The sequence below is a fragment of the Drosophila ficusphila genome, unplaced genomic scaffold (genome assembly GCF_018152265.1).
Source record: "Drosophila ficusphila isolate 14025-0441.05 unplaced genomic scaffold, ASM1815226v1 contig_106, whole genome shotgun sequence".
NCBI lineage: Eukaryota > Metazoa > Arthropoda > Insecta > Diptera > Drosophilidae > Drosophila > Drosophila ficusphila.
Window position 1 is genome coordinate 11,490,128 of NW_025063993.1, and position 18,571 is coordinate 11,508,698.

Sequence of the window (18,571 nt, forward strand, 5' to 3'; positions counted from 1 at the left end):
CAATTAACAATTATAATTATTAATTATATAAATAAATCGATGATTTCTTTCAGTAATTTCTCACAGTTCTTTTCTATTATTTAATTGACTAACAGGAACTGCTTTCCCCGGGTTTTTCGAAATTTTTAGCATTTCATGCTGGCAAATATGATTGATGGAATGGCTACAATAAGAAACTGTACTATGATACTCCCAGTTTGGGCAAAAAAGTGGTCTACGTGACCAAAGCAAACATAAACCCATTTTTTTAATAGAACAATGAATGTGTGTGGCATAGTAAAAACCCGATAAAATCCGAAAAGGTCGTTTCCAGCGTTTGCCGCCTGTGAAATTTTTAATTATAGAATCTAATTTGTTTGAACGCTCTTTTATCTTGATGATTGATCATTGGGTCTAAGTTAAAAAAAGGCAAACATAAAACAAACGCAAAGAAAAAAGTAAATCCGTCTTATGTAACGAATGTTAAAAATTGCAAAAGCCAAAATCATCGACCTTCGAGCGCGAGCCAAATTCAGTTCTCAAAGGAGCCATTTCAAATTTATTGTGGCAAACAATTAAACATTGTTTAATGCGAGATAGATGGAAGCATCAAGGGAGGCGGGGATCGCTTATATAGACTGTTTTACTGATTATGGCTTGATCATGAGACTTCAATAAAACAAACAAACTGGTTGATTAAATGCGAGGGGGCGGGGTTAGGGAAGGAGTTTTAGATCGGGGGGATCGCTTAGGAGCTAGTCAACCGTTAAAAGGTTCACGGCCAAGGACAAGGAAATCCCAGTGAACGGCCACCGCCTCCATGAATCACGACTAAAAGCACAAACTGCGAGCAAATGAAACAATTTTGTGACTTCTGAAACCTTGGGCGTGTGCTCGTATATTCGTTTGCATATTGTTTGCTGTCTTATATCTAATACCTTTAGAATGAGCGAAGCGTATGCGGCGTGCACAATTAAATTTAAATTTTTTCATACAACAAAATAAGAGAATTAAACAGCGAAAATAGAGGCTGTGCCGGTGTCTCAATTATGCAGCACCGCGCAAAGAACAATAGTAGAAAACTCATGTCGGAAGAAAAGTTTGACCCAGCCGTGAAGGCATTCGAATGTGTGAGAGATTAAGATATTTTACTATATATACTGGCATAAATCTATGAGCACGCAAAACCATAAAAGCCTTTAACTGAAATTATAGTTTAATTGGCTTCCTAAAAGATTGCACGAAAATCGGAAGTAAATGTTTAGCCAAATGTGAATGGTGTGGAGGCTAATGTGGGAACTTTTTGCACATGACTAATGCCTAATATAGTACGCAGTTTATTTCATAGGCTAAATAGACTGCAATCTAATTGGAATTTATATAACTATATTTTATATTTTATTTAGCATACTAATGCTCTATAAATCTAAACTTGGTTTCCTCAACCGCCACCAAATGGAATCATAAAGTACACTCGATCGATACAATTTGTATAATGAATCTATCAGTGATGATTATGTTTTTGCTTCTCCAGATGTTATACAACTCGGAGACTTAATAACTTAATGCTACTGTCCGATCGATCCGGATCGAATTAGATAGACGTATATACGATGTGTTAGCTCATTATCGGGCTCGTTAGCTCATTCAGTCGAATTGATCTACTAATTTGATCTGTCCGCATTAAGATCTATACTAGTTAGTTAGTTAGTTGCTAGAGGCAGGCTGCAAGGATGACCGGATTGTTGGCAAGTACAAGTGCACATATGTAGATCAATGGCAAATCACGCAAATCTCGAGCGGTGCTAACTGAATTTGGTTAAAAACTACACGATCGAAAACAAAGTTGCCACTGAAAATGTCATTCGATGGCGGCCCGAATCCAATTTGAGAAGCGGCGGCAGCCTTGCCAGCGTTATCAGCTTACAGGACAGGAATATGTTATATATATTCATATGCGATCTCGTAATCCGTCAGCTGCCATATGCAAATACCGATCGCCAGATGTTTTGACTTGGCTTTCAATTATGCCATAGATTTACAATATGGCTGTACTTATCGCTACGGCTTAGTTTAATGTGCTACATTTACGCATGCAAATTAGTTGTTAAATGTGCTTTTAAAAAACTTAATCGCTGTAGCTGGGTGCCGGTGCCGCCTACTCGGTAATCGCTACTCGATACTCGATACTCTATACTCGGCCACGCACGTACACATGTGACCGGCACTTCCTGTTTGTCGCTAGTTTGTTTGTTTTTCTGCTCACTTTCACTTTGTCCCTATATGATCCGCTTCTGCATCCGCTCCAGTTCTGCCCAGAATTGGTTGAGTCATTCAGGATCTAGCGGCAATTCTTTTGTCATGTCATAGATCTTTGACTGTAATTACACCACGAAAAAAAAACTGGAAGTTTATCAATAAGTTGATGGCATACAGGCAACAAAATGTAATTTAAACCAAGGATATTAATAATATTAATATTTTGTTTGTGTATTTTTAAGAGAAACTTTCAATTTTTGCAGTAAAAAGCCCTGAAATAATATCAAAATAAGTCCGGGATATTAATTTAAAGATATATATCATTGGCTATTATATAAGAACGATAATAAAGTATTTTGATTAACACTTTAAAATTAGTACATGTTGATTATTAATTAAGGACATATTTTGAAATGTTTTCTCTCTCTAATAAATCGTAATATTTATATTTCAACGCTAATTTCAAGCAGCGAATAAACGGAGCAATGCCATAGTTTTATTATTTCCCTCTGTGCACACGGCGTATACTTAACATTTGGCTTGTCTTGGCTTTGCTTTGTATGGCTTTGTTTTGTTTTGGTTTCGGTTTCGGTTTTTTTCTGTATGACCTGCTGAGGCTTTTCTAATGACGTTCCACCTGTGCGAGACAATTCCAAATGGATTTTGGGGTATTCTACCACTCCGACTGACGCGCACGCGCTAATGGTTAACCCCGCGTTTTTTTTTTCTAAAGCCAAGAGACAAGCAGCGAAAACATGGCCAATGCGACGTTCTAGCCTGTTGCCGCACTTGAACTTGGTCGAGTCAGGCCCCGCGATTCTCGACCCACTGCTGGTGAGAGGAAACCCCACGGCATCGGCATCAGCATCGGCTTGGGCATCGGCATCTCGGCTTTAACCCGCTCCAGCTGGGCAACTACGTCACAGCCGCGTCATGCGAAAACCAGTCATCGTCGTGGGCAAAGCTAACAGCTCGTCGGCAATCGGGCGAAACGTTCGTTAACTTGGCCGTCGGAATCTGGGGGTATTTAAGCGGCGGCAACTCGACCTGGAGCATGCATTGATTCGCTATCATTCGCTCTAAAGACTTGTGCCCAGCCTCAAGTAGTTTGCTGACTCTGTTTGTTGTAATACAATTAGCTGACAAGGATAATAACATCACCCACCCAAAGTGAACACATCAGTTTCGAGTTCGCGAAAGGATCCAGAAAAGTTATATATATATCACCAAAATATTATATATAGCCCGCCGTGAATCGAGAGTCGAGAGTTCTTGTCCAGCTCAATTCTAGACGCAAACAGTTTCAGTCCAGGAGCGTATTTCTTGCCCAGTTCAACCAGCCAGATCGCCAATAAGCAGTGAAAGTGTCAACACATTTCGAGTGCTTATTGCAAATCAAACAAGAAAAGCGCAACCAAGCACATAAGCAAATAGTATTCTAAGTGTTTTTGGCAACACTTTGCGTAAATTTTTGTTAACCCCAACAACCACAACCAAAACACACAAAACAAAATGATGGCCGTTGCAGCAGCCCAAAAGAACCGCGAGATGTTCGCCATCAAGAAATCCTACAGTATTGAGGTGAGTCTAAAAGCACAAAAAAAAAACATACAATTTTCCAAATCCCAAAACCGAAAAAAAAAAGAAATTTCAAAGCAAATTAGAGTGACAAGATTTGGTCTACGTGACTAGCCAAAGGTTTTGTGTTTTGAAAAATAAACCGATACCGATACCGATGCCGAAATCGAAACCGAAACCGAAATCAAACCAGTTAGCCGGGCAGTTGGCCCATTTGGTGATCCCGCATTTCTTTTCGCAAATCAGTGGTGGTGGCCAATTGGCCAGGTTGGCCAATAAGTCACACCTCTAAGAACAGGCGGCCCAAATCGAAAGGCCCCAAATCGCCATCGGGCACAACGAGTCGTGTGTTAAGTTATTATTTAACAAATAAGTGAAAGTGGCTGCCTTTATGCCCCTGCACTTAGCCTGGTCGCAACAGTCGCGCCTCATTGTTGACTTGTCTCTGTTTATGTTTATGCTGCGGCCGACCAAAACAAAATATGAAATCAATAAAAATGATTCAATGAGCTGGGCATCTTTCATCAGCCAAAGCGGCGATGCCCCAAAAAACAAAAACAAAAATCCCACCGACAACAAACAAAAAAAGCTGACAGTGAAAACTGCAACTGATGGAAACCTTTTTCCCTCCAAAAAAAAATACAAGAAAAAGCCTCCAACGGTCGCCAGTTGCATTTTTTCCCCCAGAATCGCATGGGGATTTTCGATGGCTTTCAGCCATCAGCTTATAAATCAGAAATCTTCGCACCTGCCTCGAAGCGGTGACATCGCATTAAATTACCATTCGGGCCTTTGAATCACAATCAATACGGTTCCATGAATAGCGAGCTCTATTCAAGAAACCGAAAGAAAAGATCTGAAGACACAGCTTTCACAGGCATTTTACATAAGCTACAACAAAAAAATTGCGCAATAGTCTGCTCGGCCAACGAAGCGTGGATAAAAAGCCACTCGGGCTTGAAGGTCAAGGCAACTGGCCAATTTCCGCTGCATATCCTGCCAGTGTCACTAACACGGACTTCAATCTTTCCACATTCCAGAATGGTTATCCATCCCGCCGCCGCAGCCTGGTGGACGATGCCCGATTCGAGACCCTGGTGGTCAAGCAGACCAAACAAACCGTCCTCGAGGAGGCCCGCAGCAAGGCAAACGGTAAGTGGCTAAAATCCAACAAGTGGGTGATAAAAACGTGGCTTTAAAGGGGGTCTAAATTGGCTAGGAACATTCAACAAGTTTGTGGAAAAACATATATTAAAGTAGCTTACAACTGGGTCAAAGTTTGCCTTTTAAATTAAATTCATATTTTGTATTCTGATTTATTTAATTTTTATAAGTTTATTTTTATTTTTTATTTATAATTTCCTTTCTTTATTTATTTTAATTTTAAAGATGGTTCTCTGGAGGAGTGCATTCTGCAGGCTCAGGAGCACATTCCTGCCGAGCAGAGTGTGGAGCTCCAGGACGAGCAGGCCAATCTGGAGAACCTTCCCCTGGAGAACGAATATGTTGCAGGTTAATATCCACTCCCGTTTGCCTTATTCCTTTTCTTTTTTCTCCCTTTCCCCGGCTTACTGCCTTTGATTTGATTTTGATTATGATTTTCATGGGTTTATTATTTTTATTTTTATTTCATGCGCTTTTAGTTGAGGAGGATGTTGAGTTTGAGGCCGCCGAGCCCGAGACCGAGCAGTCGCAGGAGCCCGAGGGCGAGCGCCAACAGGAGCCGACCAAGAACGGTGAGCTGGGTGGTCTGGGCCATAAGTAGTACTTAACTTCTGAGGGGCTTTTGAAAAGCGTGCGACATTGATTTAAGTGCTTAATATGATAAAGTGCCGGGGCGGCGGAAAGAAAAGCACTCAACATACACACAGCCAGCCAGCCACACGGACAATTGAGTGGGAGCCGTTGAAATGTCGCATTTCCCTTTTTCATTTGTTACGCTCGACTTAGTAAAAGTATGAAATGCGTTTGCCTGGCAACCAGGCAACCACCTCCTTTCAAAACGAAGAAGAACCACCACCAACCAACCACGTAGCTCGCTTATCGTTTACGTGACCCTAAGCCCAAGATGATTGCATCTTTACCATATTTTTTCCCTTTCCCATTCCCTTTGCAGATTACGGTCTCACCGAGGACGAGATTCTGCTGGCCAACGCCGCATCGGAGTCCCCGGAAGCGGAGGCGGCCATGCAGAGTGCCGCTCTGGTGGTGCGTCTCAAGGAGGGCATCTCCTCGCTGGGCAGGATCCTCAAGGCCATCGAGACCTTCCACGGAGCCGTCCAGCATGTGGAGTCGCGGCAGTCGCGTGTCGAGGGCGTTGACCACGATGTCCTCATCAAGTTGGACATGACCCGCGGCAATCTGCTGCAGTTGATCCGCTCGCTCCGCCAGTCGGGCTCCTTCAGCAGCATGAACCTGATGGCCGACAACAACATCAACGTGAAGGCCCCCTGGTTCCCGAAGCACGCCTCCGAGCTGGACAACTGCAACCACCTGATGACCAAGTACGAGCCCGATCTCGACATGAACCACCCCGGATTCGCCGACAAGGTTTACCGCCAGCGCCGCAAGGAGATCGCCGAGATTGCCTTCGCCTACAAGTACGGAGATCCGATCCCATACATCGAGTACTCCGATGTGGAGGTCAAGACCTGGCGCTCGGTCTTCAAGACCGTCCAGGATCTGGCTCCGAAGCACGCTTGTGCCGAGTACCGTGCCGCCTTCCAGAAGCTGCAGGACGAGCAGATCTTCGTGGACAACCGTCTGCCCCAGCTGCAGGAGATGTCCGACTTCCTGCGCAAGAACACCGGATTCTCGCTGCGTCCGGCCGCCGGTCTCCTGACCGCCCGCGACTTCCTCGCCTCCCTGGCCTTCCGCATCTTCCAGAGCACCCAGTACGTGCGCCACGTCAACTCGCCCTACCACACTCCCGAGCCGTAAGTATCCATCATCTGATATATTATATATAACTTCTGAAAGGGGGGTTAAAATCACTTCAAAGGGGGGGAGAAAAGCTCTTTGTCCCAGCCTAATTGCATTTGCGAACGGGTGGCTGCCGGGCTGGGCTTCCTTTTCCGCTTTTCCGGGGCAACTTTTTCCCCAGAGCCAAAGCAATTTGCCTGCAGGAACTGCGGCAGGCTGCCTGGGGCTCATTTAACCTTGCTAATTGCTTTATGCGGAGCACATTTTCCACACTTCTAACAAGCATTATTTTGTGTCATTACAGCGATTCCATTCACGAGCTTCTGGGTCACATGCCCCTGCTGGCCGATCCCAGCTTCGCCCAGTTCTCGCAGGAGATTGGTCTGGCCTCGCTGGGTGCCTCCGACGAAGAAATCGAGAAGCTGTCCACGGTGAGTTTCTAATTGAGTTGCAACGCGGCAAGTGGCCTTAGCCTCAAGTGCAGCTATGACACAGCTGGTTTTTCTCGCAGCCAAGATCATTGTTTAGTCACTGTCAAAGTCACACACACACAAAAAGTGCCATTCAATGATTTTCCCAGCCGAAATAACAAACTGGGTTTGGAAAACTGCAATAGGATTTCAATTTAATATCAGAAATATTATTTATTTCATATTTCGTAATGAAAGCAATAATTCTTTAAATCCATACATTATCGATTGAATTTTTCCAAGTTTTTTTTTAATATTTAGTTTGCAATGTTGATCTGAAAATTGATCTTGATTTTTAAAATGGTCTTGCTTTTTGATGTCTTAAAACTGAACTATGATCTCGATTCTTCTTTTGTTCAATGTTTGCTTATTTGGCATTGTTTTTTCCATTCTTTCAGGTCTACTGGTTCACTGTTGAGTTCGGTCTCTGCAAGGAACACGGCCAGATCAAGGCCTACGGCGCCGGACTGCTGAGCTCCTACGGCGAGCTGCTGCACGCAATCAGCGACAAGTGCGAGCATCGCGCCTTCGAGCCCGCCTCCACCGCGGTGCAGCCGTACCAGGACCAGGAGTACCAGCCCATCTACTACGTGGCCGAGAGCTTCGAGGACGCCAAGGACAAGTTCCGCCGCTGGGTGAGCACCATGTCGCGTCCCTTCGAGGTGCGCTTCAACCCGCACACCGAGCGCGTCGAGGTGCTCGACTCCGTGGACAAGCTGGAGACCCTGGTGCACCAGATGAACACGGAGATCTTGCATTTGACCAACGCCATCGCCAAGCTGCGACGCCCGTTCTAAGCTGAGAGGGGGAGTTATCCCAAAAGCACCCAAAAAAAAGCCCCAAACACCAACATTTACCCCCGAAAATCACATACAGGTGCAACGGTCTCATTTATACAAATTAATTTTAAATTGACATACCGCACAATCCCTCGTACACGTAATCCTTAAACCAAAATTAAGGCATCGCGCATTATTTTTATTTTTTGTTTATTGTTTTTTGTTTAACTTTTTATTTTATTGTCATCTGAAGTTCTATTTGTCAAATCGCGCACATGATTACAAAACATATTTATTTTTTCGATCACCCGATACACCCCGACCCGCATATTTATCACCGCAACTATTATTGGACCAAAAAATCGTTAGACGTTTAAGTGATGTGAAAACAAAGCCAAGCAAAGCGAATTAGTGAGAAGTGAAGAGCTGGGAAAGCAAAGTTCATACACATCCGCATCCGCACTTAGTAGGCAAAGTACCACACAAAACCGATTGTATACTCAGACACAAAATGTTTTTGTATTATTATTATCTTCTTTTTGTCTCTCACAATATTTACCTAGACTATATAGACAAGCGATATAGTATTCCCGGTATTAAAACTTCACTCGGAGAGAGTATTTCGAAACAAAAATTAACAAAAAAATCAACATCAAGCAAACGGAAAAAAAACCACGGAAATGATCAAAGTGAAATGGAAAACAAAATAGAATTTTCTTACATTGTACAATAACTGTAAACGACAATATTACTATTGTGTACTATTATTATTATTATCTATTATTATGCTTATGACTATTACGTATTGTATTGTAGGTATGTAGAGTTTAAACATTATTATTTTAGTTAAGTTTTGTGTATTAATAAAATTAAAAATGCAATTGAAAAATAATTACTCTTTGGTTTCTTCATTTCATTGTGTTCTTTGGCAATTAGCAACTCTAAAGTCTGATTCTGTTTAGGGAACATTTTACGACACGAAAAGGGAATATTTATTTTAAACTTTACATTGGAAAGGTATAAAATTAAAAAATTGTGAATTTAAAAAGATATTTACTATCGATGAGCAAAAAGGAAAGAGCAAGAAATATGTACCAAAAAGCGAGCTATACACAAATATTTTAACAAATTTAATCGAAATCTATAAAGTAATCAAAACCCTTGGACCAATATATAGTATACACCTTTAAAGTAATTAAAATTTAAAAACGTTTTCAAGTGAATTCAACATTGAGATCAAGAATATTACATATTTAAAGTTAACGTAGCGTGGAATTTTATTGTTATTGTTCGATGTAGTTGAAATTCGATCGAAAGTCAACCGAGTGTTGAAGTTTATGCAGGCAATTAGCCAAACAAACACTAAATATATTCGCAAATATATATAAATGTATATTATAAAGAGCAGTTGGTCCCCAAGCCAGGCAATGTAGATTCTAAAAATAAAAACAATAAAGGAAAAGGTTATTTATTAGTACGAGTGGTGCACAAAACGTGCAGATATCAGAAATATATACGTCTCAATCTATATGTGTACTTATTCGCTATTATATAAATAAAGTTGAAACCGTTTAAACTTGAAAAGGAACCAAGTTTCTGGGAGGGGCTGTGGCACTTAAAAACGCCCCCAGCTATTGAAAATGGATTTTTTTGCACACCTTGACTTGCCAGAGATCCTGAAGTCATGATTTACAATTGGAAAGGGGCCTGTGATGGAAATATTTTATTCTATTCTCAACCTATGCCAATTTATTTTAATTAGCGAGCTCACGTAATTAGTCTTAATTACACACAGGCATGCTATAATTACCGCAGTAGAACATTTCTTTCTCAACTACTTTTTATCTGTCAAATTTTTGGTGTTCGCGAATCTGATTCATTTAAAGGCATTGCGGCGTATTTAAATTAATTTTTCTGATTATCAAGAGCGACAGCTGTTTGAAAACATGACCTACCTCAGCATATTAATCGTGGAAAGGAAAAAATCCGATAAATAAATAACACCTGAACGGATTTATCATATGGCAATTGCAATACGTGTACGAGTACTAGTTTATTGTGATATAATAATTGGCTGTGCGAATTAAATTGAATGTGCTAATAGTTTCGAGTTGCCGCGGCACAGCAACAGCGACAATTAGCGACTGCTGATCGGATGTAGGCGATATGGATTGGACTCGTGGGAACGCCCACGTTGTCGTCCAATTATAATGATATTAATGTTAAATCACAACGATAAGGGACAGATGTATCGAAGCTAGAATGCCCTCGCAGGTGTGCCGATCATCAAATCGAATCAAACTAATATATGAACTAGGGCCTGGGATTTCCCTTTGACGGAAGGTATGGAATTTATGTGATTTATATTAGCTGATTATCGCCTGACTAGAATCTCTTGCAGGTGTTCTGAAAAAATAGTGAACTTTCTGCCATTAACACGACAAATTATTTTATTTATTTATTTATTTAGCTTGCCATAACAATTGTTTTTAAATTGCCACCTTTAAAAACTCCACGCCTCAATGAAGTTAGCCATTTCACACTTCATTTGAGCTAAAATATAATAACCAAGTCTTGGGAAATTTCATGGGTTAATGTCATGGCATTTATGTAAGATATTAAAGCTAATGTATAATTAAAGTTGTAATGACTAGAACCTCTTGCAGGTGTCTAAAACTGAAGGCCAATTGCAAGCTTATAGGAATAAAATTAGATTATGGTTATATAGCTTCCACTTGAACTAATATACAGAATTTAATTTGGATAATTTTTGATGGATAAGTTTAAGTTTATGAACTTGAACTCCAGTTTACTCGGAAATATTTGGTATTTATAATTTGTAGCATTATATTTAGCTGTATAAAGCTGGTAGTTAACTTGAGTCGACTTTACAGTTTGACATTTCGAAATGAAAATTTGCCCAACAAACCCCTGCTTCGACATTTAACACGATATTCAAAAGTTAACACGATATTCTATAGTTAATGACAATTGCTGATATATCTACATTATGGTTATTAATTGATACTACTAAATATGAATTGGCTGCGAAGTTCAGCTGGAGCTAAGGTTGGGCATTTATCAACTTAAGTTGGCTTTTGTAAGTTGGCCGCTGTAATCGGCTAATTGTCTGACTGATTTGGGTCAGGTTTAAAAGGCTGGCTAAATGCTTCGCTTTGGGTTTGGCGTGGGCAAACATTTGCACTTGATTCGATTGCCAAGAGCGGTGGACTACGTGCCGCTGGTCAATTCGGGCCGGTCGGCTTATGCCCAGTGGCATAAGGTTCTTATGGTCTTCAGTCAAGGCCACTGAGCAAATGGGTTAGGGTTGCAGGAAACGTCGAGTTGGCTCGGGTTTGTTGAACCGACGACGACGAGCTAATTGCCGGAAGCCCAATGCACTTTGCAATTAAACACTTTTCATTAATTGTTTAAGTTTTTTACACTGCCGAGAAGAAAATAAAAACAAGAATAATGCCAGTGGCAAAGCGCAGAGCGAAACACGTTTCATTTACAGCCGCCGCAACATTTCAAATTTGGCTAATTAAAGCCGCATAAAACACGGCGAACAAAAATAAAAACCCAAAATACAAAAGCCAAGGTTAGCTGGAGCTTGGCTTTGACAGTAGCCAAAGGAATTAACTAGAACATGTCTACGGCCATTATTGCCATTGCTATTGCTATTCGCCGGCCAGTTGGTATTTGAAATTTGGCTTTGGCTAATCGAATATCAAAGTCAATGACTTACAGCTGGCATGGCCAAATTCTGCATTTGGCTTTGGCATTCTGGCCGCCATTTCGTGCCAATTAGCTGCACTCGAAACGCGATTCTTGAACTTTTCAGAGATACTAAACCTAGTCTCATACTTATCTGGATCCCAGTACCAGCTGGAGGTGTGAATATCTGCAGGCTAACGGTTCGCCAGCCCACTGCCAACTACACGGGGCTTTGGCCCGAGGCGCACCTGTTGCCCGGCTCTAATTTAAATGATCGAGCATTTATAATCGCAATAGCTCTCGGGCTAATTGGAGTACGAACAGGTTTCCACCCCGCCGTTCTAGGGGGATGGTCGATGGTCGCCGAACCCCTCATTTGCATGCCTGTGCTCGAACAGCTGGTCTCATGAATATTTAGGGGCGTGAGAGATGCATCCATTAATAACCGTGGTATTTTTAGATACACTTTATGTAATACTCGATTTCCCTGGTGGGAATTGTTTGCTACTCGGATTTTTATGAATTATTGATCAGTTCTGACTGTATTTCCATAAAATAAGATCTGGAGGGATATCCCAAACTAAAAGTATTTTTAAATACTTACATTCGATAAGCTGTTCCTCTGAATAAAAACCTTTATCATTAAAAAAGATCTTTCTTGTCTTGACGCAGATTTTCAATATGAATATAAACAACATAAATATTTTATTATAATAACAAGAAATCCATTAGAAAATGTATTAACATGTTTATTATTATTAACATAAAATGTAATTTAGACCGCGTTCTGCTGTCACTTAAAACACATTCCATCTAAGGAATTCGTTTTAGTTAAACTAATTCAAATTCCACCTGTTTACTCCGGAGCATGCAAAATCTGCCTCCAGAACAAGTAATGTCGCGGGGTCCATAATTAAAACTATTACAGCACCAATTGGCTAGACAATTACGTCCACATGGCCAGCTGCGCGACTGCTAAATGGTTCAAATGGACACCTGGCCCAGATAAGTGCTGCAACAGTAGCTAAGGGCCGAGATACCAAGACCACTTTCGATCATAAATTAAAATTAGAATTTTAAATCCGATACTAATTAAGCAAGGCTGCAAATAAAAAACCTATCGAAGTTAATAAGTACTAAAGGTAGGTGGAGAAAACCTGTGAGATTTCATGCCAAGACCCGTCAATGTTGTTAAACAATTGCAAGAAAATCGTGCATATAATTTCCCTTTGCCGGTTGCCAAGCAGCCGATCTGTCTGGCTGTCGAGGTTTAAGCCAGGTGCTCGTTTTGGCCCGGACAGCGGGGCGTATGAGCGATAATGATTGCACACTAGCCAGCGGCACGCGATTGGCTCGAAGCTCGAAATCGGAATCGAGTCGATTTCGGATTGATTCTGCGCATCATTGTGCCCATTCGCGGGTGTCAATATTATGGTTTTAGCTGGTCAAACAAAGCCGGTAACACATCGGCTACGCAGAAAGAGAGCTGACGAAATGTCAACAATGTCCGGAGTGATCAGTCTGTCCACTTCATCCCATTCAGTTGGAGCAGCCGTGAAGTCGGGAACCGAAAGTCTTAAGTAGATTTACACGCTTCACTGGGCCACTTGTTGACTCTGGCTAATTAAAAGTCGTGCACACGCGCTCCCAAAAGCGGAAGTTTGCCAAGAGCTGGCCGAGATGCCAAAGGTCGGTGCTGCAACAGGGAATCACCTGTTAAGTGATCTACGGCATTCTTATTTAATAGTTCGTTTTTAGTTATTCAATTATATCTTGAGTATTTTCTTGCGAAACAGTGAATTTCCTTTCCTAATTACAAGATTTTAGGTGTTGTCTTAAAGAAAATAATTTCAAAAGCAATCTGATAAATTGTAGAATTGTAGATTCAAAGTACTTAAACAAATTTGTTTCAGATATCTTTATATTATTATTTTTTTATGTTTTTATTTACCAATAATCTACAATCACAAATTTTTCTTGGGGGGTTATTTTAATTTTAACGGTCTAAGCTAAAAGCTTTATTTTCCAGTGGCGCCAAGCACAAGCTTTTTTGGGGCGGTTGTCCCCACTAGCGGCAACCCCATTCCCCAAACAAAAGCTTTTTATCAGCTTGTCAAAAGCTGAAAGGTGCACAACTAATTTCCTTTTAATACTCTTGCAGAGGGTACTATAATTTGAGGCAGAGGTTGAGTATCAAGTTTTTTATGCAATTGTCAAAAAAAACTTTTCTAAATGATGTCCGATTTTGGATTGGTCTTCCTCAAAGTGATTTTGGGATAGTCCCCTAAGAAACTGCATCATTAGTTTTTGTAGACTGCAAGTTTTCTTTCTTGTTAAAAAAAATATATATTTAAAAGTCCCATTAAATTTTAGAAAAATTTACATTTATTTACATTAAGAACCATCACCGCTATCAGTCTTTTGGCAAATTGCTGTCGCTCTTCCCTCGGCTGTAGGGACGTGCTCCGCCGAGCATCCGTTCGAGCAGACTCTGCTTGGACTTGCGCTTGGAGGCCAGCACCTCCTTGCAGAGCTCGTTGAAGACCTCGGCCACCTGGTCCACGTGGTCGGCGGCGGAGACCTCGCTGAACTTGCACTCGAAGTCCTTGGCCAGGATCTCGCCCTCATCTCGGCTCACCTGGCGCAAGTGCACCATGTCCACTTTGTTCGCACAAAGCTGGACGGGAGTATCGGACTGAAGATCGGATTTGGCACGGCGAATATAGTTGAAGCTCTTGCGATCTGTTATGGAGTAGACCAGAAGTAGGCCATCGGCCCATTGAACGAGTTCAGCTGCATTGGGATATTCATCTTCCGCCTGGGTAAATAACAAATTTTGATTAGTTTCCACTCCATAAATCATTCGATTTTATTGATTTTTTTTTTCACCCACCTTGGGACATGTGTCGAGTATTTCGAAGAGCACCGGCTCGCCATCCACCATCGCCTCGTGTTTATAGCGATTCTCAGTCTGATGATCGTACTCGCCGATGTAACGCTTTGTCAAGAAACGCACAATTAGGGCTGCAATCAAATTAAATAACCGAAACCATTTACGTAACATGAGTTTAATTTACAGTCGGGTTCGCTATCAGCGGGATCAGGTGTAAAGCAGGGTAACGCCCTCAGAAACCGAGCCACCCTCATCCAGGATTTGGGTCAGCACTTAAGCGAGCGTGAAGCATGGGGCGTACTGCCAAAATGGATTGCAGGGACAAATGCAGGAGTTGTATAAGCCGCAAATGGGGCAGGTGGCAAGGAAAGTGCGCCTTGTGGGGTTAATAAACCCGATTCGGCTGCCCGGCAACAAAGCGCTGAGCCCTAAAGTTGCGTGTCCCGAGCCAACAAACCTCGTCCTTCGTAGGCCTCGTGTCCTACCAAGGGGGTGAAGTTCACCTGGGCCTGGTCTTTGGTCATTTCCCATGCAAGTCCTTTGAACTCGCGGCTAAGCAAAAGCAGGAAAAACAGCGCTGGGAACTAGGACCTCAGGTGCCACTTCAAAAAAGGATGACAATGTTTAGAATATACAGTGGATCCTCCAGTTATCAAACTCTTTGACTTTTCTTACCGTTCTTGTAAACTATATATGTAATTCCAAATGAGAAAAAAAGCTGTTTAAAGAACGTTCCTATATATTTCTAAAACATTTGTTCATTCAAATTATTTTATGACCTTTTAAAATTATTGCTTTTAAATTGATTAACATGTGCCAAAATAATTATTTGACTATAAATGTTCCTAGAAGTTCCCATTAATAATTATGCAAAAATAAAATTTGTGAATAAACCTAACTATTTTATTAAAAAGCTGGAATTAGTCAAGTTAGACTGTATTTAAGGTTCCTTACGTTCGCGTGTGAGTTTTTTGTGTGGCCAGTGGTTGCCTTGGTTGCCTCGCGACTTTTTAATGACATTTTCATCATTTATTTTCCCAACACCGCATACATTTAGCCAGTGCTTTTCCCACAACAAAAATTTATGTTTTCCGAGTTTTCTTTTTTATTTACCGCGAGGTCAACGTTTAAATTCTTCGACGCACGACGCCGAAATGGCAATGGGGATGGCGTCTTCTCCGCCTGCTGGGCACTGATCGCGTCTACGTCTGAATGTCTATATGTCTATATGGCCAAATATGTGGCCAAGTGCGTATATGTGGCTGCACGGCGAATTCCGGCTGGCGGTGGCCGGTGGGCGGTGGGTGAGGAGGTGGTTGTGGGCGATTTAATTGCCCCACCGCATGCACAGACATAGACACACAGTTGAATTAAATATTTTCTCTGGTCTTTGCTCGGAGATTGTGGCCGAGTGACATTAAAATATGTGGCAATAAATTTATTAAACATATTTTCGTTTGTCATCATGTGCTAGTTGCTATTGGAGGAATTCCATTTGCTTTCGGATTTCTTGTTTTAATGGGCCTAGGAAATTATGAATAATTTGTGGTCTAGAAGTTAGATCTAAATTTTAATTTGCCTCTACGTTTTCAGTTTAAATAAAAACTAGTTTAATAATAACAAAAGTAAATTGTATTTTTATTAGCTTAAATTCATTCTTTTATTTGAATTTAATGCAATGCAATCTAGATTTTTCCCCTGTTAAAAATTCGGAATCCTTTTCTGTATCCTCATCCATAACAATACCAGACAAAGTTCATTGGTTTGTCACAAAAGCCCCACCCAACTGTAGACTGCATGCCATGTATTTTTTCCTGCTTTTTCTTTCACATTTAATTTATTAGTAGAGCATATTTTCTGGTCATATTTCATCCGGCTCCACTGTCCACGATCTTTGGCTGTCCCACGCCGGTTTTCTTTTCTATTTGCACTTATTTGGGACTGGGGACATATTGCACGCAGGTGTAACCCGAAGATGACAGCCGGGATAGATTCACCGGCTAAAGCCATCATCATTAACATCGCATGGCTGCTGCCTACCAAAATGTTACTAATTAAAATTATTTTGGGGTTTCCCAGACATAAAACATCCGTTTTTAGTGGCAAAACCGAAAATGAGCAAGTAAAAAATTAAAGTTTTAGTGAGACTATCTGTAAAGTTAAGTAAGAAAAACTAATTGTGGCTTTGCTAAATTGTGAATACCATTTATATTTTTTTGTGCAACATTTGAGGTGTTTACGTTTCATCAAGAAACTAAGTTAAAGGTATCTTATTTTAAAGCCATTTTACTTTTACTCTGAGTTTAGAGTGTTAAATTATTTGACATCGGGGACATATTTAGAGCAGTGCTAACTTAAAGTTGACAGCCGCAGGAATAAATTTTCCAGCTAAAGCCGTCATCATCATTAGTATCATCTCATGGACCTAACAAAATGTTACAAATTAAATATATTTCTGGGCTTTCCAGCATACGTGATGCTCGACAGGGAACATCAATTTATGCTAAGTCGTCCGCATCGAAGAAATATGCAACGTCTCTGCTGCCAATGATCTGTGATCTCCCGAATGTCTATCTATATACGCTTTGAACCCGTACACTTAAAAAATTTACGATCGGAAAAAGATAGATAATATAAAAAATGAATTTAAAATAACATTTAAGCAAAGGCTATTGCTCATGTTAAAATGTTAAGAAATATAAAAGTATCCTAGGTAAATCACTATTCTTATTCCCAAACTAACACCTACTAAAATATTTTCTTAGTGTAGTGAGCGATGTGCTCATGGGTCGTCGTAAATTAGAGCATGGCCTGGTCTTTTGGCCAGAGCCGCTTGTCAAATCAAACGGTGGAAAGCGATTAAAGCGGCAGGCAATGCCAAAGTGCCACACACAGATACTCCCAGCGGCACGGTTGTGTGAGTAGGTGTGTGTGTGTGTGCGCGTATGTGTACGGGGTATCTGCATCTGTGTATGTATGCTGCCACTTTATAAACAAAACAAACAAAAGTCTAAATATACACGAATCGGCGATTGCTCAACTAATTTGCTGTTGCTGCTCGGCATCCATGATGCCGCAAGTATCTATCGGATACGTCTGCTATTGCTCGGATTGTTGTGGAAGCACTTGGCGTGCTGTTCCGAATCTTACCGCTCTTGCCAACACTGGGTGCCCCGATCACGGCCAACTTCAACTCCGTCAGCGTGGACTTCTTACGCCGAATGCCGCGCGTAGTCATCTTCTCGTCTTCCCTGAGTTCTCCAAGTTTTCCAATTTCCACGCGCTTTTTTTCTGCTCCGCAGATAGATGGATTTTCTGATTGCGACGGCAGGTGTATTTCCGTTGGCGTGTGTTTTCTCCGCTTTAATTATCCGATTGTTATTGTTGTTTCATTTCAATGTCAAAACAAGCGCAAGAGATGCGTTTAAAATTACAGTCGCACACCGAATTTCGCATCCGTGAGATACGTACATTTGTTTTTTTTCGAGGTATTTGGAAAATTAATGAGTTTTCCGCTAATGCTGCTGCTACTGCTGCTGCTGATACTTTTGCTTGCTGCAGGTTATTTTCGAAATAATTTAGCAGATTTGTGTCTTATGCTTTTGGGCATTGTTATTATGAATACAGGAATCGCGATCCGCCTTGTGAAACGCGCACTGCACTTTCAACGCGCACCGAAAACTCATTTATTTATTTATTTTAACCATCAATTTTGCGTATTTCTCAGTCCGCCGAACCGATCTGTTGGAGTATGTCTTTTCCACCTTTTTTTCTCTTGGGGGCTTCTGTTGTTTTGATCTGTTTTGGTATCTCTTCGATTTTAGCCCGCCCGCAAGCGATCGTGCGATTTGCGCGGCCAACGGATTTCTACTGAAAGAAAAGAGCGGCGGAATCTGTGCTACGGCGGAGTGTAGATCGCATCGGCCGATCGACCCGATGTCTTTAGCTTTTCGCGAGCGGCCACCAACCAAAAA

At 41.3% G+C, this 18,571-nt stretch overlaps 2 protein-coding genes and 1 long non-coding RNA gene across 4 annotated transcripts; 1 reads left to right on the forward strand and 2 right to left on the reverse strand.

The window, feature by feature from the left end:
- Positions 1-3,309: 3,309 nt before the first annotated feature.
- Positions 3,310-8,879, forward strand: LOC108093189 (tyrosine 3-monooxygenase). Of its 2 annotated transcripts, XM_017193149.1 has the most exons (7): positions 3,310-3,819; positions 4,857-4,968; positions 5,206-5,328; positions 5,460-5,552; positions 5,933-6,752; positions 7,043-7,169; positions 7,607-8,879. In XM_017193149.1, exons 1-7 carry the CDS (start codon positions 3,751-3,753, stop codon positions 8,003-8,005), a joined length of 1,743 nt encoding a protein of 580 aa, XP_017048638.1. In that variant the 5' UTR covers positions 3,310-3,750; the 3' UTR covers positions 8,006-8,879. The 2 variants fall into 2 exon arrangements, with proteins under 2 accessions (XP_017048638.1, XP_017048639.1); XM_017193150.1 differs by lacking the exons at positions 5,206-5,328; positions 5,460-5,552.
- Positions 8,880-9,239: 360 nt separating this feature from the next.
- On the reverse strand, positions 9,240-11,952 carry LOC108093190. The gene is made up of 2 exons (XR_001771470.1): positions 11,855-11,952; positions 9,240-9,423 (listed from the first exon to the last, which is right to left on the reverse strand). It is a non-coding gene; the product is annotated as an uncharacterized LOC108093190 (long non-coding RNA).
- A 1,986-nt stretch (positions 11,953-13,938) lies between these two features.
- On the reverse strand, positions 13,939-18,474 carry LOC108093273 (ras-related and estrogen-regulated growth inhibitor). The gene is made up of 4 exons (XM_043207584.1): positions 18,069-18,474; positions 17,748-17,958; positions 14,598-14,728; positions 13,939-14,522 (listed from the first exon to the last, which is right to left on the reverse strand). Exons 2-4 carry the CDS (start codon positions 17,833-17,835, stop codon positions 14,118-14,120), a joined length of 624 nt encoding a protein of 207 aa, XP_043063519.1. The 5' UTR covers positions 17,836-17,958; positions 18,069-18,474; the 3' UTR covers positions 13,939-14,117.
- Between the last annotated feature and the right edge of the window lie 97 nt (positions 18,475-18,571).

Coding starts and splice junctions, on each gene's coding strand:
- LOC108093273 (XM_043207584.1), bottom strand. CDS start 17,835: ATGACTACGCGCGGCATTCGGCGTAAGAAGTCCACGCTGACGGAGTTG. Junction 14,729..17,747: donor ACCCAGTGTTGGCAAGAGCG/GTAAGATTCGGA, acceptor ATTTGATTGCAG/CCCTAATTGTGCGTTTCTTG. Junction 14,523..14,597: donor TACTCGACACATGTCCCAAG/GTGGGTGAAAAA, acceptor TTATTTACCCAG/GCGGAAGATGAATATCCCAA.
- LOC108093189 (XM_017193149.1), top strand. CDS start 3,751: ATGATGGCCGTTGCAGCAGCCCAAAAGAACCGCGAGATGTTCGCCATC. Junction 4,969..5,205: donor GGCCCGCAGCAAGGCAAACG/GTAAGTGGCTAA, acceptor TTAATTTTAAAG/ATGGTTCTCTGGAGGAGTGC. Junction 7,170..7,606: donor AAATCGAGAAGCTGTCCACG/GTGAGTTTCTAA, acceptor CCATTCTTTCAG/GTCTACTGGTTCACTGTTGA.